The following is a 27,748-nucleotide window of genomic DNA, read 5'->3' on the forward strand; positions in this document are numbered from 1 at the left end:
TCCTTTCCTGCCTGATCCTGCGAAGGAGTTGTGGCAGTAGCAGAATAGGCAGGAATGCATAAATCAGTGAGAACCAATGCCACGGACTCACCAACGCATCCGTACCGTGTGCAAGAGGATCTTTTGTCCTTGCCACAAATCTGTCTATCTTTTTGTTGAATCGGGATGCAAAGAGATCTACATCTGGAACCCCTCATCTTTGGCATATGGCCCAAAAGACATCGGGATGCAGAGACCCTTCCCCTGGAAGTAACTGCTGGCGACTTAAATAGTCCGCCTGCCAGTTCTCTATCCCCGGAATAAAAACTGCCGATATGCATGGCACATGCTTCTCTGCCCAGACTAGGATCTGGTTCACCTCCTTTTGAGCAGCTCGGCTCCTGGTGCCTCCCTGACGATTGACATAAGCCACTGCTGTGGCATTGTCGGACTGGATCCTGACCGGGCAACCCTGTAGCCTGATAGTCCAGGTCTTTAGGGCAAGATATACCGCACGGATCTCCAGAATGTTGATGGGTAAGGTCCTCTCGGTTTTGGACCATACCCCCTGAACCGCAGACTGTTCCAGAACTGCTCCCCAACCCGACAGACTGGCATCTGTTGTTACCACCGTCCAGGTAACCGGCAAAAAGGATTTTCCCTTCTGCAGATTTTTGGGTATGAGCCACCAATTGAGGCTCTGACGCGCCGCCTGAGACAGGTGCATCGGAAGGTCTAATGCCTGAACCTTCTTGTTCCAGGCCGACAGAATACTGTGCTGCAGTAGTCTTGAATGGAACTGTGCATAGGGAACCGCTTCGAACGAAGACACCATCTTTCCCAGCAGCCTCATACAAAGGCGGACAGAGGGACCCTTCTTGGTCCTGACTGCCAGGATCAGATCCCTTAAAGCAGTGATCTTTGCCTGAGGTAGAAATACTTTCTCCTGGTTTGTATCTATGATCAGACCCAAATACTCCAGTCTTCTTACTGGTTTTAGGAAAGATTTTTCTAGGTTGAGCATCCAACCTAGGTGTTCCAGATACTTGACTGTGGTCCTCAAGTTCCCGTTCAAGGAGGCTACCGACCGGTCTATCAGGAGCAGGTCATCTAGGTATGCTATGACAGCTATACCCTGAGCCCTTAATCTGGCCAGAGGAGGAGCCAAGACCTTTGTGAACACTCGAGGTGCAGTGGCTATCCCAAAAGGCAGAGCCACAAAATGAAAATGGCGCCCTCCTATCTCGAAGCGCAGAAACTTCTGATGAGCAGGAAAAATGGGCACATGCAGATATGCATCTCTGATGTCTATTGATGCCAGAAATTCTCCTCCCTGCAGGGTGGAGACTACTGTCCGAATTGATTCCATGCGGAAGGATTGAATCCTTAGGAATCGGTTCAGATCCCTTAAATCCAAAATGGGTCTGACATCCCAATTTGGTTTTTGGACCGTAAAAAGGTTGGAATAGAAGCCCAATCTTTGATCCTTCGTGGGAACTACCATAATGACCTCCTGCGACAAAAGTCGCTCTAACGCTAGAAGACCTGAGGAAACGAGGAGAAGGAAATTCCTGAAACTCCAGCTTGTACCCTAAGGTTACCGTGGAGATTACCCATCTGTCCTGGAAATCCTCCTGCCAGAGCCCTGAGAACTGTCGCAGTCTTCCCCCCCACTCGAGCGAGCGGGGGGGCGCCGCCTCATGCAGAGGTCTTAGTGTTTTGCCTAGTAGGCTTCTTCAGACGAGAGGTTTGCATGATAGAATCTCTGATGGCGTCAACAACATAACATAAGGCCGCTGGAAGGTTAGCCAACCCCTGGGCCTGCTGTTCAGGTAAAACCTTGATGACCTGCTTAACATGGTCTCTTAGGTATTGACAGACTCCAATCGCTGCTACTGCAGGTTGAGCCACTAAGCCTGCTAAGGAGAAAACATCCTTCAATAGGGATTCCATCTTTTTATCTACAGGATCCCTGAGCATCTGAGCATTGTCTACAGGACAAGTCAGACTATTATTTACGGAGGAAATGGCGGCATCAATGGCTGGTACTCCCCACATTTTCATAAACTTTTCTTCCATAGGATAAAGTGTTGAAAACTTTTTCGGCGGAAAAAAACCTTTATCTGGGTGATCCCACTCAGCATAAAGGAGCTTTTCAAGTAAATGATGAACAGGTACGGGCGGCATGCTGGTGTGTCAGCATGCCGCCCGTACCCCAGGAAGACGACAGATTTGTCGAAACGGCGTAGGGAGGAGCGGCGTGCTGACGTCACCACCATACCACGCTGAACCCGGAAGAAACGGGCAGCAGCTGAAGCCGGCCGGCGCTACATGTTTTTATAAGCGATCTTTACTGCACAAATTGTAAGTGCTTTTCTTTTATAAATTAAAGTGAATTTTAACTGTATTACGCTATGGAGCATTTCTTTCCTATTTATCCATGGTCTGTGAGCGGATAAATCACGTTTGGATTGATTTCCTGGAGAGGTGGCTTCCGATCTGCGCACTGACAGAGACCCAGTGGCTGGGGGACACAGCCACATGTGTGCATGATCTCTGTGACAGGAGATCTTTGGATCTGGTAAGGGGCTTACCTTACTTGAGGTGGAGGATCTTCTCTCTATTTTAACATCACGCTCCCTACGGAGATAATCTTTATATCACTTGAAGGAAGGGTGTCTTTCTCCCTCTATCCAACCATTTTCTACACCCACAAGACCTACAGTTCATTTCAATCTATGACTAAATGGACTCTACTTAATCGTTTTTGTTTACTGAATGTTCCACTCATTTTTTTTGCATGCGATTCTTTTTTTTTGCATGCGATTTATGTGCATTTTTTTTTTTTGTTATGAAACAATTCACTTGTGTTCATTCATAATTATGGTATTTTCAGTTAATATGATCATGTATTTGCACTAGCAGCGCAGCCTTTAAATTGTATAGCTAGTAAGGTGGAGGTTGTTTCACATCTAAGGTTGCAGCAGCATTTTACATTTCAATTTTTGGTTTGAGATATTTGTCTTTTCATCACACACATGTGGGGATCATTTCCACTTATGGGATAGCGCAGTATTTTTTACGATATTACAGATGAACAGGAAAAGCCTGTGCTGTTTGAGGAGGTTTCAGTGACCCTAAAGAAGAAGAGGGTTCTTTAACTGATTCAGATATGGGCAACTTAAATGTGGAGTGGACCAATCCAGTAAAGATCTGCACTAAGACTTTCTCCTCTTGGGCAGTCGCAGACGGTCCCTCTCCACCTGATTCCTCCGAAGAGGAATCATCCGTCCCATCCCGATCCTCTAAAAGGGATTCCTCTCCTTTATCCCAGAGCTCCTCTTCCTGAGGGTCTTGGGGAACAGAGGAAGGCCTAGTGCGTTTTCTTCCACCGAGTGAAGACGTAATCACGGCCATTAATCTTTCCTCTAAACCATTAATGGCTGAGGAAAAAACCTCCTGTGTAATGTATACTGGGGCTGAAGTGCCAGAAGCAGGTATAGCCCCTGACGGCTCTCCCTGGCTAGCCGTCCCTGGCCCCTCAGAGGGGGAGGATGCTGCAGACAGGGGGCCCTCAGAACCTGAACGAGATCCCCTAGAGTCTCTGGTTCTTGGGGTGCTTGAACCTCTTCTACCCAAAGTGCAAAGCAACAAGGTGGAGGTATCACAAGATGAAAACTGACTGCTGAGCGATGTAGTCTGGCTAAAAGCCGTACTACCCAATGCCCAGTCTGGTGTTACTTTAGTAAATGCTGCCTAGGAGAATGCCTGTGTCCCACCTTACATGCGACCGTCAGCTCTGTGTCCCTCCAGAAGGCTTAGTGCACCTGCAATCAGTGCCTTTAATAGCCTGCAGCTGGTCCTGTGGGCGTCTAAACGAGCGCTTCCTGCGCCAGCCGACCCTTCTGAACCAACATGGAGGAGGCTGGGGGAGGAGGGAGAGAGGCCGGTAGTGATGGGCCTGCCCCGTGCAAATGGCGGCGGCGACAGCAGTGAAAATGTGGTGTCTAACCGCCTTACAGATCACCTGCGGCCCCCCCCCCCTAGTCTGGGGGGAGATATCCCTGAGGAGAGCGCCCCATCCATCCTACCTGGAGCTGGCCGGAGGAGCTTGTGCAGCGTCGAACACTTGAGACAGACATTAGCATAAGACGGTTTGTGCTCTTGGGAGCCCCCGGTGGTCACAATAGGCATAGCATGCATTTACCTTAAAGGAGAAACCTACTAGAATTAAAAAATTCTGTGGAATCTCCCCTACCTTATCCAGCCGCAGGGTTTGTTGTACAGACCCAATCTTCGCCTCTCACGGTGGGCTCCGTTTGAAAAAACCGTCAGAGACTGGGGCCCCCTACGAATAGGGGGATCCACAGTTCTGGCCCTGTAAAGCACCTGGCTAGAAATTAGGCTAGAAAAACCATTTTCTAATATGGTTCAGGGGTCCAGCTCTCTAAAAAGAGAAGCGTTACAGGTAAAACCTTGTTTCTTCGGACACAAGGCCCGGGTACCATCCAATTCGGCCTAGAAAAGACACTTTGGAATGGATCCGGTTCGCCTGGCCTGCCCCAGTATAGGATATAGGATAATCCCTTTGGAGCTCAGCACAGGACATCTTTACACGTTTATCACCTAAGACACTGGCGTAAAAACTGAGGTATCCCTGCAAGGGGGAGGAATTATATAGGGGGTTGAACTTCCTGGTTAGGGTGTGCCAGTGTCCAATCACCAGTGATACCTATATAACCCAACAGTAATTACTGAGGCTCTGTGTCCTGTGATGTTCGAGAAAGAAATACGAGTTTTAACTTTAGCTCCACTTTAATAACGATCAACAAGGAGTTTTTTTTCCGCAACCTTTTTTTGTACAAAATGTGTGCAAAATCAATGTAAAGTAGTAATTTAGATCCTGTACTTCGAAGCTGTTTCAGCTCTCGGCAAAACAGCAAGACCCTTTTCACATGGGAACTGTCAAGCAACAAAATCAGGTGGCTGAGGTGGGTTTTTACCTTGCCTCAGCCACCATTGGTGTAGCCACATATCTGTGCTTCATGACGTGGAAAAAAAAAAAAAATAGGGCATGATGTGTTAAGCAGACCATCTGCTACCATGTCCCATATAGGTGAATTGGGCTGTGTCGAAACCACGTCTATTGGATGCAGTTGCATCGAGGAAGAGGGGTTTTACTGCAATGTTGATAGACCACAGTTAACCTACATTTGGGCTGAAATGCCTTATATTTTTATTCACACCTAACTGTAGTTGAAGAGTTACTTACTTTGCATTGGTCCCAATCCAATACATGATTCCGTTATCATCAAAATCATGCTGGTGTCTGAACACACAGCTTTGCCCTTCACGCAGCTTACGCACAAACACAAAAGATGAGCGGTCAAAGTCATACCACTGTTTGGCCACCTGTAATGAAACCAAATAAACTATTAGTAGTGCACGTGTACAGAAAAATAACGATTTTCATATATAATTCACAAAAGGTTTTTCTAAATGGCAAGGGAATATTTTTAGCAATGGGTAAATACTACAGTAACCGAGTATAAAAACAAGATTGTGAACAAAGTAGACAGACTAGCATTGCATGATGCATCACTTTGCACTAGCAAGCTCTCCTGAAGACATTATTAACCAAAAAAAAAGTGTGCTTGTGTTTTCTGTAACAAAAGCAAAGAGCTTTTAAGGCACAGTTGGCAGACCCCAACAAGCAACAGAAAACTTACCATCTTCAGCAAATACTGTTCTAAGGACTCCACTGTAGCCAATGGCTCCATTTTAAGCATTCGACCGGTGCGGTCAATAAGGGAGGTTTCTCCAGGTGCGCGCTCCAGTCTGAACCGAAGCCTTCGAGTAAGGATCTAATCAAGACAGTAAACAAATATCAGCCTGTAATCATGCTAATTGCCATCACTCTGTACAAAGACCACAAAATGAAAATCATAAAAGCACAGAAATCACTGCACTGAGAAAAAGCTTTTTTTCCCTAGAAAGGAGAACAACTCAATGTGTAGTCTCGAAAGCTCTAAGTGTCATCTCCCAAGTAAAAGTCTTTCACTTAATTACTGCTCACTGGTATAAATCTACAGTCTCCTTAAAGTGGTTGTAAACTCTGTTACACCACGTTTACCTACAGGAAAGCCTATAATAAGGCTTACCTGTAGGTACTGTGAGCATCTCCTAAACTTGCATAGTTCAAGATATATTTAGCGTGCATGCAGCCGATGACAACGGCGCATGCGCTCTGATGGTCTGGCTTTACAGTACCTGACCTTCAGAGCCCGTGCAGGAAACGGTGGCGCCCGCACTCATGCGTGGGAGTGACGTCATCGCGGCTCCAGCCACTCACAGCACTGGAGCCAGCGAACCCAGAAGAAATACCGGGGGAAGATGTCAGCCATCTCGGTGAACAGGCGCCGCTGGAAGGGCTTAGTGCTAAGGTAAGCATTTCATAATATGCTAGTATGCAATTTATTTTTTTTTTACAGTGTTTTTTTTTTTTATTCTTCAGGGGTTTACAACCGCTTTAAATCCCAGTGCTAGTCATTACACCATTTTTGCAGTGGATGTATTTAGTGAGCAATACACGCATGATCCCCAGGATGCTGATTACCTCTTGTTTAGGGGTGAAAAATGTGGCACTAAAACATCAATGTATAACGTTCAAAAGAGCAACTTGCTGTGTTGTTGTAGAGTTGTTTTACCTACCAAAGAGTTTAGGTGCATACAGATCTGAGATTAATGCAGCCAACCTTTCTCTGCTACAATTTCACTTGGCCCCTTTCACATGAGAGGTCTGATCTGGTCCGCCTGTCCATTTTCCATGCGGACCCCATCGGACCTTCCATTCTTCTATAGCTATAAACAAACTTGTGTCTGTTTACAGCCAACTACCTCCGATCCGATAAAAACAAACAAAAGGGGATCGGATGGCAGTCGGGTGTAAACATACAGGTGATCCATTTACATGTGACTGCCCATAGAGCAGAGCAGGCTGCATCCGTGTCCGCTATGCATAAGCGAAGTGGACACAGACCTGTGATCCAGCCGCTCCGCAGGAGACCAGTGGACAGATTCCCTGCTGAGAAAAAAGTTATAGCCGTGTGAAAGGGGCCTTACAGGTCTCTTCCTCACTCCACCCTGTGACTGGACAGTTAAAGGAGAAGCAGCACATGGATGAGTTCACCTCTGGCACTCTGCTCTCTATTTCCATTAACATGCACTTGTACTGCAGCACACCTGGCTGGCTCCATGTGCTGCTGCTCCCTTCCACAGTCTGAGCTCTATTTTACAGGAACGACACATTCAGGGAATTGCATTGCTTGCATTAAAAAAAAACATACATGTATTGATATATCAGTGATTACAGAGATACATTAATGCAAGTCTTTTTAGAACTGCTTGGAGTTCAGTTTTTGAGTTTAGGCCACATGCATATTGGATGTTTAGGCCTGGTGCATGAGGCTCTGGCATTTAGGTGTGGGCAGAAGGCACTAGTGCATTGTCCAGTCCCACTGCTGGCAGCACATAAAACTCTGTAAGAGGGGGATGAATGCCCAAAAAGCAAAAGGTCTGACCCAAATATCAGTAGCACTCGGTGCACCGTCCAGTCTCAGCTACTTTTAACCCCCATACTGTTACAGGTTGCTGGCAGCTAGGCTAGACGGTGCAACTGAACTTGCACCTAAACCCTAGAGCAGTGATGGCGAACCTATGGCAAGCCGAGACCTCTCTGTGGGCACGCAGCATGCCGCCAGGATGGGGGGGAAATCACCCAGCCAGGCAGTCACTTGTGCGACATTTAGAAGGATGTAAAGTTATTCCTCCACCGTCCCGAGGGTCTGTGCTGCAGCTTATTGCCTCCCCCGGGCCCCTAATTCTCTGGTGAGGCATTCCTGTTTGCGGCACCCTATTCCAGCTCCCACTTCCCCAGGACTACTTTGGTACAGCCTGTCCCTCTGGCAAATGCACTGCGACCCATGAAACGGGGGAAGGGTGGTGCTGGGAGCAGATCATGGTCATGGGAAAGGTGCAGTGGCTGCTAGCTGACCTCCCGGCGGCTGGGACACCAAACGAGCAGCTGGATGGCGGGGACTCCTGCAATAGTGCCTGCCCGGTGCTGGGGATAGCCCTGATGTGATGGACAATGAGGCCATGGAGAGGTAAGGAGGAGGATAAATCCTACGATCTACATTGCACTGTGTGTGGGGGGATGGGGGGGGGAATAGTGTAGGAAGTATGTGGCAGGTAGGTCAGTGTAAGTTGCACAGCGCATTGTGAGAAAAAACGCATTCTAAACAAAACACATTCCTGAACACTGTATTCTGAGCAAAACGCATTCCTGAACCCTGTATTCTGAGCAAAACGCATTCCTGAACCTTGTATTCTGAGCACAACGCATTCCTGATCACTGTATTCTGAGCACATTGCATTCCTGAACCCTGTATTCTGAGCACAATGCATTCCTGTACCCTATATTCTGAGCAAATCTGGCAGAATCGTATGTTTTTGGTCCCTTAGGGCTCATTCAGAGGGATGATCAGTCAAAGTACAGAGCCGCTCTGGTAGGTTTGATTTTGTGTTGGCACTTTGAAATAAATAAGTTGGTTTTGCATCACTGTTTGGGCACTCGGGCTCAAAAAGGTTTGCCATCACTATCCTAGAGCCTCATGTTCTAGGGCTAAACCTCCAATGTGCATGGGGATGATACAATTTGCATACTTACATTGGGTCAGCTGTGATACCCAAGCAGCCTCTTTTAAAGCTAAATTCTTCCAGGTGCTCTGCCGAGCATCTACCCTTCTGAAATGTAACCATAGGGGTTGTTCTCAGAAATCGCTTCCAAGGTGGAGAGGAAGGCTGGTGACAACACGATCTACAATCAGAAAATGCTTTGCATTCATTAATCAAAATGCAAGGCCTTCTCTATATGTCGTCTTACCAAGCAAGCCACCACCTGTGGTTACTATGCAGAATGGCAGCCACTGGACACAACGTTTGCAAGACTGTTGCTACTACAGTGATTTCCAGCTTCTACAGAGGCCAATCAGTTATCATAAATGCATACTTGGACTGTGCAAAGCTGGCTGTAAGTATGCAAAATATTTTATACAGGAGTTTGTGTTAATGCATTTGTAAAATGGTATTTAGCCAATCACTTCTACCAGTCTGTGTGAGTGAACGACATCTCCTCATGCTAGTTGAAAGGTTCTCCCCAACCATCTACTTTTATGACAGTTTACATGCACTTACTTGAAGATTGTAGCTGGACCCTGGTGTGTCATACAGGTGTAGCGGCAACCGCTCTATAGACTCCAGCACTGCAATCAGTTTTCGCACCAGAGCAATAGCTGGCCGACTGTAAATATATAAAGAATATTTGAATATATTAAAAAAATAAGTAACAATTCCTACGTGGATTCTTATGTTTCAGTAGGATTTCCTAAATCCTTGAAACAGCAAATTCTAATATACAGGACACATTATTTGTACAAACTAGCTCAGCAAATTGAGTATAAAGCAAAAGAGGTTTTTTTTTTTCAGTTTATCAAACAGCACAATCTATCTTTAATTACATTTATTGAATTTAGGATACAATAGATGTTGCTACAAAATAAAATCAGTTACATTTTGCTAAAATTTTAGCAGACTTTTTATGGTAAAGTAACAAACTAGCAAAGGTAAAAGAAAGGCATGGCCCCCACTGCGACTCAATTTTGATTCAAATTCCAATGTACATATAAGTATTCTCAAAGCAGCACAAAGCTTTTCAGAAAAAGGTAACCCGGTATTTGTTGATGTCTTCATATGCTATCTGTAATTGTTTGTATGCTTTTGCCAAAAAAAAAAAAAAAAATGGGATTTTTAATACAGCTTACCTGTAAAATCCTTTTCTTGGAGTACATCACGGGACACAGAGCAGCCATATAAATTACTATGTGGGTTATACGCCACCTATAGGTGAATGGACACTGGCACACCCAAAGACAGGAAGTCCCCCTCTATATAACCCCTCCCCATACAGGAAGTACCTCAGTTTTGTAGCAAAGCAATGTATATCCCAGCAAGAGCGGAGGGACCTCTGTGTTCCGTGATGTACTCCAAGAAAAGGATTTTACAGGTAAGCTGTATTAAAAATCTTATTTTTTTTAACGTACATTACGGGACACAGAGCAGCCATAATAATTACTATGTGGGATGTCCCAAAGCAATGCCCTTGAGGGGAGGGACACATATCAAAGCAGGCCGCCATCAGACCTGAGGACCTATACTGCTGCCTGCAGTACACTGCGGCCAAAAGCGGCATCCTCCTGCCACCTTACATCCAACTGGTAAAATTTAGTAAATGTATGTACTGACAACCAAGTCACAGCCCTGCCAACTTGAGCCATAGAGGCCTGGTGACGCACTGCCCATGAAGCACTTACTACCCTGGTAGAGTGTGCTCTAATTTGAAAAGGTGGAACCCTTCTTTTCAATCCATAAGCCTGAATTATAACCCGACTAATCCACTGGGAAACAGTCAATTTTGATGAAGCCTGCCCTTTTCTGGGCCCATCTGGCAGCACAAACAAAGCATCAGCCTTTCTTATCTGAGCTGTCACCTTCAGATAGATCCTGACAGCTCTCACCACATTGAGAGAATGCAACAATTTTTCTTCCGCGGAGCGAGGTTCTGGGAAAAACAAAGGCAAAGAGACATCTTGGTTCAAGTGAAAACTGGACGCTACCTTGGGTAAAAAGGTTGGATGAGGACTTAACACCACCTTGTCCTTATGAATAATTAAGTATGGCTCCTTACAGGAAAAAGGTGCCAATTCTGACACTCTCCTTGCCGAAGTTACTGCAACCAAGAAAAAGGCCTTAGGACTCTGTTTTGTATGCTTCTGCCCCCAGGGCTTCTTCTAGCCTTGTGCTTGACCTTGAGGCTTACCTCTTGAACCGCATGGCGGAGGCCATCAAAACTGCCTGGAGGCTGTAGCACCTGGTGCTGGGGAAAAAGAATGTTTAAATGAAGACGCTTACTCCTTCTTTTAACCAGTAAAAGGGCACTCTTACCACCTGAAATTTTTGGGATATACTTATCCAAGTCATCTCTGAACAACTGTTCCCCATGAAAAGGAAAACTTCCCAATAGCTTTTTGCACGGCAACTCAGCTGACCAATGCTTCAACCAGAGAATTCTGTGCACATGCACAGATAAGAGGGCAAAGCGTGAAACCTGTTTAATAGAATCTTTAAGGGCATCCACCGCAAAACATAAGGTCCTTGGCAGCTCCACTAACTCATGGGCTGCTTCCCCTTGAGTAGGGACACTTTTAATAACCTGCTCGAGCTGGTCTTTTAAGGATTGACAAACCCCTATCGCTGCTACTGCAGGCCGTACTGCTGACCCAGCTACAGAAAAAGAAGCTTAAGTAAAAAGAATCCAGCTTCTTGTCGGCTGGATCTTTGAAAACCTGGACACTGTCTACTGGACAAGTTAGGCTCCTATTTACATAGGAAATTGCAGCATCCACTGCTGGCAAACTCCACTTTTTAGTGAATTTTTACTCCATTGGATAAAAAAGAGAAAATCTCACAGGAGGGAGAAAATGCCTATCTGGGTGATCCCAGTCCGCATATACCAGTTGCTCTAGCAGTGGGTGTAAAGGGAAAGCATGCGGGCCCTGTGAAGGCCTCAAAGAACCCAAGGAAGAACAGGGGGCCTCAGCCACTTCTGCTGGGGGCAATTTATATGCTGAACGGACCAATTCCGTAAGCAGGTATGTTACAATACACCCTCTATTGGTGAAAAACAGGCAAGGCATTCGCTACTCAGAAGAAATCTTTTGAAGTGAACCAAATGTGTTCCTTTCCCAGGTTTTTTACTTCATTGTGTTTTTTTTTTAAAACGTACCATTCCCGCCGCATGGTTTGCTGGAGAAAACACGGCCAGACCCAATCTTCACCCATCATGGCGAGCTTTGTCATAAAGACCTTCAGAGACTGGGTCCCCCTTAATGTGGGGTCCAGTCCTCTGGACCTGTATAGCACCCTGCAGGAAACCACCTTGGTCAGAACACTGCACAGGGTTCCATTATGCAGGGTCCAGCGCTGCAAAGCTGCATTATAGGCAAAACCTTGAGGAATATTCTTTCCTTTTCATGAGGCTCGGATACCATCCATTTCTGGCTTACAGCTTTTTTGAATGGATCCGATTGAAGTCCATGATTCCAAATAGAATCCTCCAGACTTCCAAGTATGCTCCAAGAGCACATGTAATCCATGACCATCACCTTGAAGACACTGGCGAAAAAACTGAGGTACTTCCTGTATGGGAGGGGTTATATAGAGGGGGACTTCCTATCTTTGGGTGTGCCAGTGTCCATTCACTTATAGGTGGCGTTTAACCCACATAGTAATTACTATGGCTGCTCTGTGTGCCGTGATGTACCATAAAGAAACTTGATTTTTGTAATCACTGTAAAATCCTTTTCTCTGAGTTAATTGAAGGACACAGTCATACTTCATGACGGATGGCTTTGATGTCACCACCTACAGGAAGAGCAGGACGCTAGATGCAACTAAACTAAAAGCAAAACGAGGGGGCTCCCTAAATCTGCAGCAAGGAGTTCAGTTAATAGCCAGCAGTATAGGACATACCCACTGACACAGGCAAAAGAAGACCAGGCGAGTGCTGTGTATTTCAATGAAGAAATAAGGATTTTACAGAGAGTACAAAAATCCTGGTCAGCCTTTCATTCACTGAAGGACACAGCCATACTTCATGATGGATGGCACATCACAAAGCAGCACCAGAAATAAGAAGGGTGGACCCAGTATAAGTACAGGGAACCGCACTCCAGCAAAACTCAAACTGTCACCTGAAAAACGGCAAAAGTTGGCATCTGCTGAGGAAGCTACGTCAACCTTCTAGAATTTGGTAAAAGTGGGAACAGACTAACAATTAGCCACCTTGCAAACCTGAACAACTAAAGCAGAATAATGAAAAGCCCAAGACGCACAGCACCCTGATAGAATATCCAGCAACTTGGCCTTCAATTGTATAGACCTAGGCTACAGTGTGACAAATCCACCTGGAAATGGTGGAAGGCGAAAACGCTAAACCTTCTCAAGTGCAATGAATAATTGATTTGTGAATAGGGGCCATAGTGGAAAGGTAAACCCCAATTACCTTAACTACATCCGGGCAATGAAGGGTCGCCCTCTGGGATGAGGGGCAGAGAGATGGTAGAACAAAGTTTTTGTTCAAGTGAAAGGTCAACACCACCTTAGGTAAGAAGAAAAGATGAGGGCGAAAAAAAAACACTTTATACTTGTGTAACACCAAAAACTGCTGTTCACAAGAAAAGGCTGCTAGCTCGGTCACCCTACATGCAGAGGGGATGGCCACAACCGGAGACAAAGATGAAAGGGGACAGCCAGAATATTTTTAAAAGGAGGCTTTTGCAAAGCTGACAAGAAAAAATTGAAATCCCAAGAGGGCAAAGGGGGTCTAGAGAGGGGCACAACCCAGGTAACCGCTTCAAAGAAAGTACGAATGAGGGAGAAAGAAGTCAAGGATCTTTGAAAGAGAACAACCAAGGCAGATACTTAGCCCTTCACAGTGCTGAGGACCACACCTCTTGAAGAAAGGAAAAGACAAGCAATGGGGAACTTGCAGGGATGAAATCTCAGTCTCGCAGTAGGCAAACTAGTCCGAACTTCTCCAGCATTGACAGATCTGGAGAAAAACGTTGGAATGCAGAGACTATTGCCCCAATTTAGTGATCGGGACCATCTGCTTGCCAGTTGTCCACACTGGGAGGAGAGCTGCCGAAAGGGCACTCTCATCCCAGCTTCATGTCCTAACTCATGAGAAGCTAGCAAATAATTTAGCTGCACCTAGCATCCTGCTCCTGTAGGTTGCGACATCAACACCATCAGTCATGAAGTATGGTTGTGTCCTTCAATGAGAGAAAGAGAAAGTGGAGTTACAATTTTTTAGGCATGAGCTGTTCAATATTACACACACCTTTCATCATCCTCATTTTCTGTGAATGCAGTCTTAAATACATTCACTCTCTCCACCAATTGTCCACAGTCCCGTTTATGATCAAACTCTTCATTCTAAAAGACAGAAGCATTTCAAATTAAAGTATATGTAAAACAGTCATTAAATCGTTTGAGTTTTTTTATGTTACATATAATTTTAAAAGTTTTCAATCTTTCTAAATCTGCAGCTTTCATTAAAATAATATCTGGTAATCCTGCAATAATGTCCTCTGTTCTGGTACTTCTTGTTATGGGGCGACAACTGTCTCCCAGCTGTGCTTCCACATTGTAACCCTAGCCCATGCATCTCAGAGACTAAAAATAGCTGTGCCAACATATATTGTACAGCCATGGTTCACTATTGTCACTCTCAGTTTCTGGTCAAGAGCAATAATGTACAACCAAAGCTGGAGCAAGTGTATATGGGCAAGTGGTGGTTGAAAGAAACTGGTGATAATCAGTAGTGAAATGCAAAGTAATAGTTTACGATTCACAGTGTTTAACATTTTTTAATGTAATCCAGTTAAGGTTTAAATCTAGGCCTGATCGTGTGTTCACACAGGCCGGCTCTCCTGTGTGAACTGCCGTAGCTATATGGCGGCTCGTGCAAGCGCAGTTGCGGGCAGGGGCTGCAAGCTGCTGGAGCATGCCCGCAGGTTGGGCAGATTCGATGTCTCCTTTTGTAAACAAGCGGATCCCCATTCTGACAGGAGGCATGACACAGAGCTACTGCTCCCAGTCATCGGGAACAGTGATCTCTGTCATATTCCTGGCAGCCCACCCCCCCTACTGTGGGAACACACTTAGGCTACTTTCAAACTCAGACCGCCCGAGTATTAGCGGTAAAGCTTAGTTTTAGCGGCGCTTTACCGGAGGGAGTGTGGCGCTTTTTGATTGGCCCCTAGTGTAAACCCCCCTTCCCTGCCAGTGTCATTTTTACATTGATCAGTGCATTTTTATAGCACCGATCAATGAAATAATGTCACTGGTCCCCAAAAAGTGTCATTTAGGGTCACATTTGTCCGCCACAATGTTGCAGTCCCACTAAAAATTGCAGATAGCCGCTAGTAATAACAATAAAAAATAAAATAAAATGACCCTCATCTGTCCTTAATGCACACGTTCGCTTATCCTGTGTCCTCAGTACAGACCCTACCCGACCTGAAAGTTTGGGGAAGTGGCATGATTTGGAGCTGTGGGGTAAGGGGAAAAGTGAGCAGTTTGACTTGCCTTTACAAACAATGTATTGGGGAATGTTCCCCTGATTGATGAAAATATGCTATTGCTAAAAAAAACTTGTAGCCTTTGGAGTGGTTTTAACTTCAGCCCCGAAAGGATTTGCCCCCTTAGTGACCAGGCCATTTTTTGCGATTCGGCACTGCGTCGCTTTAACTGACAATTGCACGGTCATGCGACGCTGTACCCAAACAAAATTGACGTCCTTTTTTTCCCACAAATAGAGCTTTCTTTTGGTGGTATTTGATCACCTCTGCAGTTTTAATTTTTTCGCTATAAACAAAGGGCGATAATTTTGAAAATAAAAACACAATATCTTTTACTTTTTTGCTATAGTAAATATCCAAATTTAAAAAAAAAAAAAAAACAACAAATTTTCTCCTAAATTTAGGCCGATATGTATTCTTCTACATATTTTTGTTAAACAAAAAAAAAAAATAGCACAATAAGTGTAAACTGGTTGGTTTGCGCAAAAGCTATAGCGCCTACAAAATAGTAGATAGATTTGTGGCGTTTTTATTATTATTTTTACTAGTAATGGCAGTGATCAGCGATTTTTATCGATATTGCGGCGGACATATCGGACACTTTTGACACATTTTTGGGACCAGTGATAATTATACATCGATCAGTGCTATAAAAATGCACCGATTACTGTATAAATGTCACTGGCTGTGAAGGGGTTAACACCAGGGGGTGATCAAGGGGTTAACTGTGTTCCCTCACTGTGTTCTAACTGTTGGGGGGATGGGACTGACAAGGAGAAATGACAGATCGGTGTTCATAATCAGTATGAACACACGATCAGGCTCTTCTCACCTGAGAGAACCGGGATCTGTGCGTTTACATACACAGATCCTGGTTCTCGCTCTGTCACGAGCGATCGCGGGTGCCCGGCGGTTATCGCACCCGCCGGGAACTCGCACTGGTAATGAGACGCAGGCGCGTGCTTCCAGCGGCGCGCACGAGCCCCCTAGTGGCCAAAAGGCAAAGCGACGCAAGGTAACATCGCTTTGCCCAGGGGAGCCAACCTGCCACAGTAAAACAGCGGCGGCTGGTGGGGAAGCGGTTAAACTTTAGAGTCAGGTCAAAGTCTAAAACAAAGTAAAACAAAATATTAGGACAAACATAAGTAAAAAAAAGTCTTGGTATTCCAACTTTTGCACAGACTCGCCTGAGATCAGTTCTCTTTACCACTCACTCTTTTCACATTTAAAGAAAGTTGACCATAATTATAGCAAGAGATACTTTGTCACATACATTGTTTAGTACAGTAAGCAAAGCCTGGACCAGACCACTGCTGCACATTTCATAAGGAGATATGGTATTTTCATCCTTCAATAACACAATAAGATTCTCCAGGGCGGTTTTCATTAAATCTCTCCATGTATTCTCTCCTTCAATACACTGCAAGATATACGGGACAGGGTTTAAGAGAAGGGGAAACAAAAACCAAACGTAATCTAAAGTGTTTAGATATATATTCGAATGCCTTAATTTCCACATACAAACATCTCACCAGGCCTCAGTATAACACAAGTCAAAACCATAATAAACATGTTGGAAAATAAATAAATTTTAATCCTCCAAAAAGAAAAAAAGTGTACTTCACCCAGTATACACCGACCTGTCTGTTTGTGTGGAGCTCCCAGGAGGATTCCAGCTGTGTAGCAATATTTCTCAATGTAACCACCACACCACGTGGCATGCTCTCCACTGCTTTGAAATGATCATCATACAAATCTCTGGCCATTGTCCGCACCTTCCGAGACACAAATATTTAGGAAAGGCCAATAATTACCGAACAAAGGAGCTATTTATTAAACTAGTGTGACACACTTAAGTACTTCATCCTACTACAGTACCGAACCTAGAATAAAAGACTACTACGTATCTAGTGTACTGTACCTTCTGCTTTGTTTTCTCCAGCTTGGACTTGAGCTTTCTACCTCTTTTCCCTGTCCAGCCAGTAACAAACTCTGAACCTGAAAGGAAAACACATGTCGTGAACTGTTAAACTACAAAACAAAAGGCAGCAAAATGCTGCGGGTACTGATCCAGGCTCATATAACTTCCAAAACACAGAAATGAGTGCCCTGGTTCTTGACAGATCAGTCCTACAAATAAGAAAAAATAGAGCTGCACCCCCGTTAATCACAGATAACAATATTTATTTGAAAGGATGGAGGGAGTTCCCACCAGAAGCAGACTCTGGCATTGGCACATTTAGCCTGTAACTGGGCCTAGTCATAGACTAAAGCTGGCAATATACTGATTGAAATTTGTCCAGTTCTGAAGAGACTGGCTGAATTTCAAGCAATGTGTTGCCATCCCCTTTTGAAAGGGGGGGGGGTTTCTCCATCTATCGAATTTGAATCAGTGTATGACCGGCTTAAGATTTCTCCTTGAGTTAGCCCAGTCATGGTGAAATGTGTTGGTCGAGTTGTTTGCATCCTGCAGGACATGTGTCTATTCTTTCAATAACTAGGAATATCTGGGATTCAGCAGTGGTGTAGCTCTACTTTTTCTTATTTTTAGCAGAGCTTTAAGGCAAAAGCAGGCAAGTGTTTGTAAGTGCCCATTTTGTTTGCTGTTCCTTTTTCCTTTTTTGCAGCACTTACCAAGCGAGGTCTCTGCAGTGAAAGAGTGCTTGGTTCCACGGTTAGATTCAAACACAAATCCTGGAAGGTCCTCTTTCAATATGGTTGCTTGCTGCCCATCAGAGTTGTGAATGGCAATTTCTCCATCTTTTAAACAAGTGAGAGACCAATTTCCGACTGTTAGCTTGCTTGGTCCAGGCATTGATAATATTGGCTGGCTGGAAGTAGACGGCTTAACCTGGCTACGTGCCCGCTGTAGCTTCTCTAGAAATTCACTTCTACTTTCTACAAAGAGAAGAGAGAGAAAAGATAGGTTTTTAGTGAAGAAAGCACAAAGCATCAAACAAGATTGGCAGGCATCTAATAATGTACCTATCCATTAGAAGGGAAAATCAACTACATGCCAGTGAGTTTAACATCTGTAATAGTAAAATGAATGGCATCACTCCTAAACCTGGAATTTTTGTACCATTTCTTACAGGAATGCATACACTATTAGACTATGCAGCCACACAGCCCGACCCTAGTACCAGAATGCTTTAATTATGTGATAAAGCCGTAGCAAGAGCACGACTTTAGACTCTAAGGGGATATCCATTAAACTACAAGAAATGGATTTTTCAATATGTACAAAAATTTAATTTTCTTTAGCATTCATTGAGGGGCACAAGTATTCATAGACTGTTGGGACAGCCAAAAGCAGTCCAACTGACAGGTGGGCAACAAAACACAAAAAGGCCCCCAAAAAAACAAGGGGCTTCATGCAACTCAAAGGGTCACCTGAAGGACCTTATGTCTAAAGCTGGCATCAGAAAAGGCCTAAACATCCACCTGTAAAACACGGAGAATGTGTGAAAGGTGACTAAGTGGCAGCCTTGCAAATTGTGGAAAAAATTGCTTCATACGGAAAAGCCCAAGAAGTACTCCAAAAAGCCCAAGAAGGCCTCAGGACAGACACTTGCCATGCAAAAGTGATGGCAACAAGGAACTCAACTTTGTAGGTGAGAGTTGAAAGGGAAATATCCCTAATAGGTTCAAAGGGCAGTATTTTAAGGCTTTGAGAGAGCCAGACTCAGAGACCACAGATTAACAGGGGAGTATACAGGTGAAGCGGTCTCTAAAACAAGATCACAAAGGCCGAATACGACACAGTGATGATACTCGAGGCTAAATGTTGATCCAGGCCCATTTGCAGAAAAAACAGGATTTGATATAAGGACAATCTCCTGTGGCAAAATTATTTTTGCTTGCACCAAATGAAGATTGCTTTCCATGTGCAATGGCAGGTATACCACTCAGTGCCTCAGTGTCAACCCCTTCCACGGTAAACTGACAGAAAGCAGGGATTTCAAATTGCACCCAAAAGGTCCTAGTAAAGAGGCCACTTCCAGTGCTCGGCCCACACAATGAGTTTTAATACCCAAAGTCACACTTGGTGCTGTGTCACTGGAAAGCGCCAAAATGCAGAGCCCAAATACTGATAGGTAACATTCAAGGCTAGCCCCGCAATCATCCAGTCCAGCAGGGTCCAGACATGGCCCAAAAAGATACTGGTGAAGAAACACTGATCCAGATAGTTACTTGAAGAGACCAACTCAACAGCTTGTAGAGGAATCTTGATGGATTAAAGTAAATATAGCTAGCTAAATAGGTTACACTTTTCTCAGCAAAAAAGACATCCAGTTTGTGCAGGGGGTATAGCTCACAGCATAAGGAGCATGCGCTTCTGCTCAGTGTCCATGCTTCTAGGACATGGCTAACAAGTGGTCTGCTGTGTCTCCCAATGAACAATCAGAGAAAAGCCAACTGACCTGAGCTATCGGAGCCTCCTTCAGGACTGCCACTTGAATACATGGTTGCTAGTTTGCCATCTAAGATGAAGCGGAACCAGCCATTACTGCCATTTGAGAGTTCTAAGGCTGCAGCATCACTCCAGATATACAAACAATCTCGCCCCCTGATGACAGACCAATCCCTCCAGTGATAGGGTCTTCCCTGCTGAAGTTCTTTGGCATCTTCCTGTGGTTCATCCTCCTGTCAATGAAAAGAAATATAGTTGAACTTTTCCTTGAAAAAGACAGTAACAGAGTATATACACATAGAAAGTCATGCAAAGGTCTAAACTTTTTTTATGTACATTCACCTTTTCTGGCTTGGGATCTTCCTCATTCTCATCATCAGAGGTAGGGCCAGCTAAAGTTGATACTTTGCTTATTACACCAAGTCTTGCCAATTGATCCAGAAAGAGGTCATCCCCTTTATCTACAAGATCCCTAATAATCTGCAGTGCCAGAAGGTGACCATCATCATCATCCTAAAAACAAAACAAAAAATGAAAGTTAAAAAAAAAAATGGCAGCTGTAACACTATTTCAAAAATATTTCTCTATAGCCACCAATGTTTAACCTGGAATCAGGGATAGGCTTAAAGAGATGTGATACACAAGACTGAGTGCTAGTTATTTGGTATCTTTGAAAACAGTGCACTGACCTCCTGATCCAGAACTGTAGCAGTAATTTCTACAAGCACAGTGGGAAGATTGTGCCCGGCATCAGAGTCACACACTTCTTTCAGTAGAGCTTCAGAACAGAAATGAATCATTTTTCGGATTAGAGCAAGGCTGGCCTTCCTGTTATGTTAGATGGAAACAAAGTCAAAATACTAGCATCCAGCATACACTAAAATGAACATGTCAGCATCTTAAAGGGTATTTACAATTTTGCAGCCAAATCAAAATACTACCTACTTTTTATTTGTTACATGCCCCACTTCACATAGCAAAAAAAAAAAAAAAACGCAATTACTAAATTGCAGCTTACCTTTTAGATGCTCTTTTCTAGTACATCCAGTAAGCAACAATTCTGCTTAGTTCTCTGCTATGAGGGGGGGGTGGGGGGAGTGGGGGGGGCTGGGAATCTGGGTTTACCATATTTAACCCTGTCTGGGGGCAGATATCTAATTAGTTGTACTAGATTTGAACCCGTTCTGTCTTCGCGAGAGGTTAAGGGTTGAGAGGCTGGGTCTTTCCGTTGTATGTTCTTGACAACTAGACTCAGCCAGTCCTCGGCTCAGCTATTGGGTCAGATCACGCTGAGAATTTTGTTTTTGTTAGGTATGCTGTGTGAACAGGAACACACAACAAACATAGTGTTTTTTTAATTTGACTACAAGAGTGGAATACACTTTAAGGAAAGTTAAGGGGCTTCTCAGAAAGGACCACCTTTTCTTTTACTACCATACAGAATGTGAGAAACTGATTAGGGCTTGTTACTACCAGATGCACTGTCAAATATTTTGCTGAATTTTACATTTAAAATGCATACATAAAATGTAATAATGTTAAATAAATTTTCTTCCACCAATGCTTTGAATAGCAGTGAGTTGGAAAAAGTCCTGCAACATTTTGAGTGTGCTGACTTGCTGTTTGCCATTCAAATAAGAGTTTTTCCAAAAACCAGAGTGTGAGACATATTAATACTCAAGCTCTAATGTAAACAAGCCCTTTGCGTGACAGATACAAATACCTGTTTTTTCCAGTTCAATTTTCTACTTTCAACCAAAAACTTCACTGGATGATCTTTGCCCAGTGGTGCTGGTAAAAGCAGCTTCAAAACATGAAGAGTATTCAAGACCATAGCTGTATCAAGATGGAAAAAAAAAGCAATGCAGCCCCAAGTGCCAGTGTCAGTGGGCATAACACAAAAATGAAAGGGTGCCTTCAAGCGCTTTATTAGTAGAACCATCGCCTCTGATAACTGTTGGGTCAATTACATGATCAACCTATGCAAAGAAATGGCAGCTCATAGAGTTAGCTGAATGCCTAACAAACACAGCACCTGATTGATGGAAGCATGGTCTGTTGGAAAGTCTGTGCAAAAACAGGCAGCAGCCTCTTCAAGTAAATCGGGGCCATTTCTGGGTCACCCTTCGGCTCATTGCACTCCTCTTCTTCTCGATTAGAGTCTTTTTTCTTCTTCTCATCCCCCTTGTTCACTGGGCACATCCAGTCACCTAAAACGACAGCGCACATAGGACATGTTTCATAAACACTCAGCAAGCTGAACTGCAAACGGAAAGAATCTAAATAAAGACCGACTGGCATCAAGAGAAAACAAAAAAATAACCAACTCTCAAAGGTCTTACAGTCTACGTAATAAAGTAAATTGCTGTTAAAATAGTTCAGCGTACCTGGTGACTGTAAGATGGCGACCACCTCACTATGTCCACGCTCCCTTGCTTTGTCCAAAGGAGTCTTCCCATCCTCATCACGCAAGTCTGGATTAGCACCATGGCGAAGCAGTGTCTGAAAGTATAATGCATGTTAATATTTATTTGAATCACCATCACCTAAAATAGAGCTTTTAGCTTTGGATAGGGTCAGAAAGAATTAGAATTTCTCTCTCTTATAGATCAATCCTGCCCTCACTATTTGTCATGGTGAAAAGTCAAACTCATGGGAAATCTAAAATGTTATAGCCATCACTATAAATGAGTGACAATTGCCAAAAAGAGGACATTTGACTTACCTGTAAATTTGGTGTCTTGGCGCCCCCAATGACACACGGACCTTGCAATCTGCATGCAGGTGTCAATGTAATGTTAACAGCACCCCAAGCGCAGATCACAAACTCAGTAAATTTGTGGGCACCAAATCACATGGTACTGTAGTACCATGCAGTTTGGTGTGGTGCATTTTTAAAAGTAGTTCATGTAGTAGTGCATACATTTTTCCACGTTCTGGTACTATTTGCAGCTCATTCAAATGAATAGGCTTCAAAATTGCACCTTGGGGTAACCGCACAAGAACATGTGCCTCGCGTTGTGAGCCGGCCCTTGGGGGGGTGGGGGTGGGTCCTGTACTCCAAATTATGGAATTTACAGGCAAAACGCTTATCCTAATCGTTTAGTACAGGACGCATGCAACTTATTCATAGGCAATGGGATGTCCCCAAGCAATGAATACAAAGGGTAGCAACAATTAGGAAAAAAAACAACAGGGGTTAAGGAACCACATTGGGAGTGCCGCTGCAAGAACCTTGCGGCCAAATGCTGCACCCACAGATAACTGGACATTAACCAGGTAACGCTGAGAAAGTATGAACAGAAGACCAGGTGGAGGCTTTACACAGTTGGGCAACAGTGGTTTTGTGCCCAAAAGCCAAAGATACTCCTAAAGACCCTGTGGACTGGGGATGCAGCATCACAGGAGGAGGTTTTTGTTTAAGAAGATAAGCTCTTGCAAGTCACTGATCTACTGTGCAATTGATAGATTTTGAAGCAAGGTGCTCCTTGTGAGGTCCCGAGCAAAGAACAGAAAATCTGTTTAAAGGGGTTGTAAACCTTCATGTTTTTTCACTTTAAAGCGGAGTTCCACCCACTTTTGAGAAGTGGTATTAAACGAAAGACCACCTCTCCACCCCTCGTTTTTGGATATTAAAAAAAAATATTTTTTTCTTCCATCGTACCTTTTTATGAAGTACATAGTATACTTCTGATCCATCCGGTCCGCGGTGCAGGATGTCAAATCCTTTTGTGCGGCGAGCCCCCCCCCCACTGCGTTCTGGGACCTGTGTGTGTCCCAGAAGACAGCTGGCCATTCACAAAGCGCCGAGCGACTCGCACATGCGCAGTAGGAAACGGGCAGTGAAGCCGCAAGGCTCCACTGATGGTTTCCCTTAGTTAGAATGGGGGCACCTGCACCCAATCCGATGGACGGATCGGCTTCCGGGGGGCGACATCGCGGGCTCCCTGGACAGGTAAGTGTCCTTATTAAAAACACTGTAGCTGCTGACTTTACAAAAAAAATAAAAAATTGCGGGTGGAACACAGCTTTAATGCATCCTATGACCGCCCCCTAGCAGCCCGTTTTACTCACCTGACCCCCCTCGATCCCTCGGCGGAGACATGCTGGACCTCTCTGCCTGGGGTTCTCGGCTCTTGATTGGATAGACTGATAGCAGCGCAGCCATTGTCTCCCGCTGCTGTCAATCAAATCCAATGATGCGGGCGCCGGGGGTGGGGCAGAGTCCTACATTCTGTGTCTATGGACACAAATGCTGGACTCAGGAGCGTGCCCGCAAGGTAACCCCCCCCCCGGGAGAGTGCTTCTCCTAGGGGGTTATACGATGCGGGGAGGAGCTGATAGCGCCACCGGGGGACCCCAGAAGAGAATGATCGGGGGCCACCATGTGCAAAATGATCTGCACAGTGGAGGCAAGTATGACATGTTTGTTACGTAAAAAAACAAACAAAAAAAAAAACAAAAAAAAGCTTTACAATTACTTTAATGAAAGGTGTAGCTTTTAGGTACACTCAAATGGCTCCAACTACCAGCCACGCAATGTACAGAGAATTTCTTTGGATGCTTAGCAGCAGGTTACGAGGATGGTAGAACAATGTCCTCAATGAGATACAATGCTTAAACTTAAACCACCTTTGGAAGAAAGGATTTCTTGGGCATAATACAACCCTGTCATTGTGAAGTATGAGGAAAAGCTCTTTACAAGAAAGGGCCATCAGTTTGGATATACATCTGACAGATGTGATGGCTTCCAAAAAAAGGCTACTTTGCTGGCAAAAATCTAAAAGGGAATATCACAGATGGATTCAAAGGGTATTTCTGCAGGAAAGAGAGCGCAAAGCAAGATAATAGGAAAGCACAGGGTGCTGCAAAAGGGGCATAACATGAGAATAAATGCTTTGACAAGGAAGTGTGAATCCAGAGCCTTGAAAGGGGATGGATAAGGCCGATAATTGCCCTTTTAGGGTAGCAAGGGTAGCACACTGTTGGAAGGCTGGAAAGTGAGGAAGTGTTATATCTGGGACTGAACTGACTGCCCTCACTCCAGGCAAATTAAAAATTCCAGGTATGACATCAGTTCTTCCTGGAATCTGCCCTTTTTGCTTTTAGCAAGGTAGGAATCACAGACTGAAGACCTTTAACAGCCATGCCGTTAAAGAAACAGGATGGAACAGAGGGTCTTGAGATAGCATATCTGGCTTGTTTGGAAGAGGCCAGAGGTCATCTGCATGATGGTCGACTACGTCTATGTACCAGGTTCTTCGAGGCCAGTTTGGAGCAAGTAGAACCACATTTTTTTCTCTTGATCTATATTGTGGAGCAGGGAAGGCAGAATGTGCAATGGAGGGAAAGCATGAAATCAGCCTGATCTGAGACCAGGGGATAATTAGAGAATACAGGGCCAGATCTAGAGGATCCCTGGTACAGTTAATAGATGGATGTAGGTGGTTGTTGCATCTGGAGACAAGAGCACATCTGGATGAAGAGACCATTCCCCGTGGTCCAAGCGTTGGCAGTTGAAATAATCTGCCCGACACCTCTGGGATGTGAACCCCAGAAATCACTGAACCGTAAGTTTGTCCATGAGAGAATCTGGGTTGCTTCCTTCAAGGCTGTCAGGCTCCTTGCGCCCCTTGATAGTTGATAAATGCCCATGTGATGGCATTGTCTGACCGTACTCGAATTGGGTGTTCCTTTAAAAGGAGTATCCCGTGCTGGAGAGATAACCTGACTGAGCTCCAGGATGTTGATGTGAAGTTGGTTTCCTCTCTTGACCATGTTCCCTGAACTCCCAAGGAAAAAAAAAAAAAAAGCAGTAAGGTGGTAGAGTTTTGAACTATATCTTGTACCCTTTTAAAATCTCCGGCTGAGCCCAAAGGTCTGGTGACCCAGAAGGAAACAAAAGCGTCACAATTGTCCCCTCGCTCTTGGGAGCGAGGGCGCCTCTTCATTGTGAAGACAGGTTTAGGGAAAGCTTGGTGGCCCTTGCGGGCCAAGTCTTGAGCTGAAAAGAAGAATTGAACACAAGTTCTGAAGTTTGGTTAGAGTTTGCAGGCTATACATTGCCCTAGTCCAGTTAGTTATAGTTTTACATACAGAAATAACAGAGCTGGTTGCAGGGCTGGGCCTGCCAGGTTAAAGGCAGCTTTTAAGAGAGTGTGTCAACTTTCGATCAGCAGATAAGAAAAAGAATATCATCTTCAATAGATACAGTGATATGTTTGCTTAGAACAGAGGAGGCAGGATGAACCACAGGGATAGCCCATTTGTTTTGAAACTCTTTTTCCAATATATAGAGTTCAGCAAAGATTTTTGGGGAGCGAAAATCCTTTCAAGCGTGACGCAATTATCATAGGCTGCACATTCCATCTACTCTTTGTGCCTAATGGGGATGGCGAGATTGAGTAGAGTCAAAAGAATCAAGGCTTTTGCAGACAGAGCCAATGAGCTTTTCCACGTTAACATGTATGTTTCGCGTGAAGCTTCCTCTTTAATATAGTGACAATATGTTGAGGAGAAATCTTCTGCAGCATCCCCCAATATTGCATCAACATCCTCTTCATTCACTTCGGATTCTGTGCCCTCTAGGGGTCTTCAGGGACTGGATTACATAGCGAGGGACCTGGACTTGTATAGTACCCTGAAACGCATTGTCTTTACATAATCCTGTGTCTGAAGCAACATTACAGGCTATCCCAACAGCATAGGGTACAGGTATGGTTCCCAAGGTTTTACCAAGACTGCCCTGATCCAGATACACTGCTTCTTTGTAGGTATTAAAATAACGTGAGGGTTGAGCAAAGAATTCTAAGAAAATAAGAAAGAAAAAAATAATAAACAAGTGGAGTGGATTTCTAAGTGAAGGAGAAAAGGTCCACCATCTTGAGACACTAGCAAAAAATTGAGGAGGAGGGTGTCCTCAAAAGCTTGTTAGTGTCCAATCACCTGAAGGAATGAGCCCATAACCCATGGTATATGAATGAGTTGCCCGTGTCCTGTATGATACGATTAAGATATTGGGATTTCCCCTCACTTTGTATATAAGTATACAAAATCTGAGAAGACAAAAGTTATACATCTAAAACACACATAGCTTCTCATTTTCTACCCAATACAAGACAACATCTTGGATTAGACTAGTAGGTAGGAGCTGTACCCGACCTTTCACTTCTTTAGTTTAGGAGGAGCAGTGAATTACAGAACTCCTTGAGCAACTTTGAAAAAAAACAAAATAATCCTTTTCAATTTATTGAATATTAATTGATTTTATCAAGGGCAAGGAAAAAAAAAGCAACAAAACATCTCTGCAATACTTGCGCATTTCCCCAAGTTTTGTATCTTTAAAATTGCTCCTAACTTGCACTCTACCTGTACTACACCAAAATTCTAAGCAATGTTATCAGCCCTGCTGCCAGGTAATATCTGAACTATGGAACACCTCCCCCCTATGTTATGGAGATGAGGAGAGGTAGCAGGCCTAACATACTTTGTGTCCTGGGGTGAAAAAGTGCTGCTTCTTCCTAGATACAGCACAGTTAAGAAGCATGGTCACCCTTGAACAAGAAGCATGTTACTGACAGTATCAGCAGGTGAAAATAAAGCGTTAAAGTAGAACTATAGGCAATTTGTTGGATAGAGTAAGGGAGGGTTATAACCCCTATTGGTTTATTTTTGCAATCCATTTACCATTGGGGAGATTTACCTTCACCTCCTGTCCACAGGAGCCAAAACAGGAAGTGAGAGGAAATCCCTGCAAATGAAAGGAATCCCTTGGGGACACCCAGGCAACAAGAACTAGTGTCCCCATTGGAATATTTCCCCACTATTACTTTGTTGGACAACCCAAAATTTCGGATTTTCCTTTACGTTCACTTTCAATGCTAATGGTAAAACAGGACAATTGGAGAGGATGAATCTCCCTAATGGGGACACAAACAGCAATAAAAACTGATGGGGTTTCTAATTCCTCGCCACTCTATTAAAAATGAATGAAAAAGTTTTGCCTTTAGTTAAAAAAAAACAAAAAAAAACAAATAGTGGCACAAAATAGATGGACTGGAAAGCTGCAATATTTTACATTTTACCTAGATAT

The 27,748-nt window shown here is 44.2% G+C and overlaps 1 protein-coding gene across 3 annotated transcripts in view; it reads right to left on the bottom strand.

The window, feature by feature from the left end:
- HECTD1 (HECT domain E3 ubiquitin protein ligase 1) overlaps positions 1-27,748 on the bottom strand; it is a 261,585-nt gene that overhangs the window by 112,353 nt on the left and 121,484 nt on the right. For all 3 annotated transcript variants that reach the window (XM_073609172.1, XM_073609173.1, XM_073609171.1), the window contains exons 9-21: positions 22,044-22,158; positions 21,692-21,866; positions 20,346-20,484; positions 19,999-20,169; positions 19,667-19,889; positions 17,877-18,140; positions 17,164-17,240; positions 16,883-17,017; positions 16,516-16,662; positions 14,000-14,094; positions 9,235-9,340; positions 5,709-5,843; positions 5,252-5,391 (exon numbers count right to left, since the gene is read on the bottom strand). In XM_073609172.1, coding sequence (XP_073465273.1) covers positions 5,252-5,391; positions 5,709-5,843; positions 9,235-9,340; positions 14,000-14,094; positions 16,516-16,662; positions 16,883-17,017; positions 17,164-17,240; positions 17,877-18,140; positions 19,667-19,889; positions 19,999-20,169; positions 20,346-20,484; positions 21,692-21,866; positions 22,044-22,158 — 1,922 coding nt within the window. The remainder of the gene's footprint in view (positions 1-5,251; positions 5,392-5,708; positions 5,844-9,234; positions 9,341-13,999; positions 14,095-16,515; positions 16,663-16,882; positions 17,018-17,163; positions 17,241-17,876; positions 18,141-19,666; positions 19,890-19,998; positions 20,170-20,345; positions 20,485-21,691; positions 21,867-22,043; positions 22,159-27,748) is intronic.

This window comes from Aquarana catesbeiana, linkage group LG13 (genome assembly GCF_042186555.1).
Source record: "Aquarana catesbeiana isolate 2022-GZ linkage group LG13, ASM4218655v1, whole genome shotgun sequence".
In the NCBI taxonomy this organism is placed as follows: Eukaryota; Metazoa; Chordata; class Amphibia; order Anura; family Ranidae; genus Aquarana; species Aquarana catesbeiana.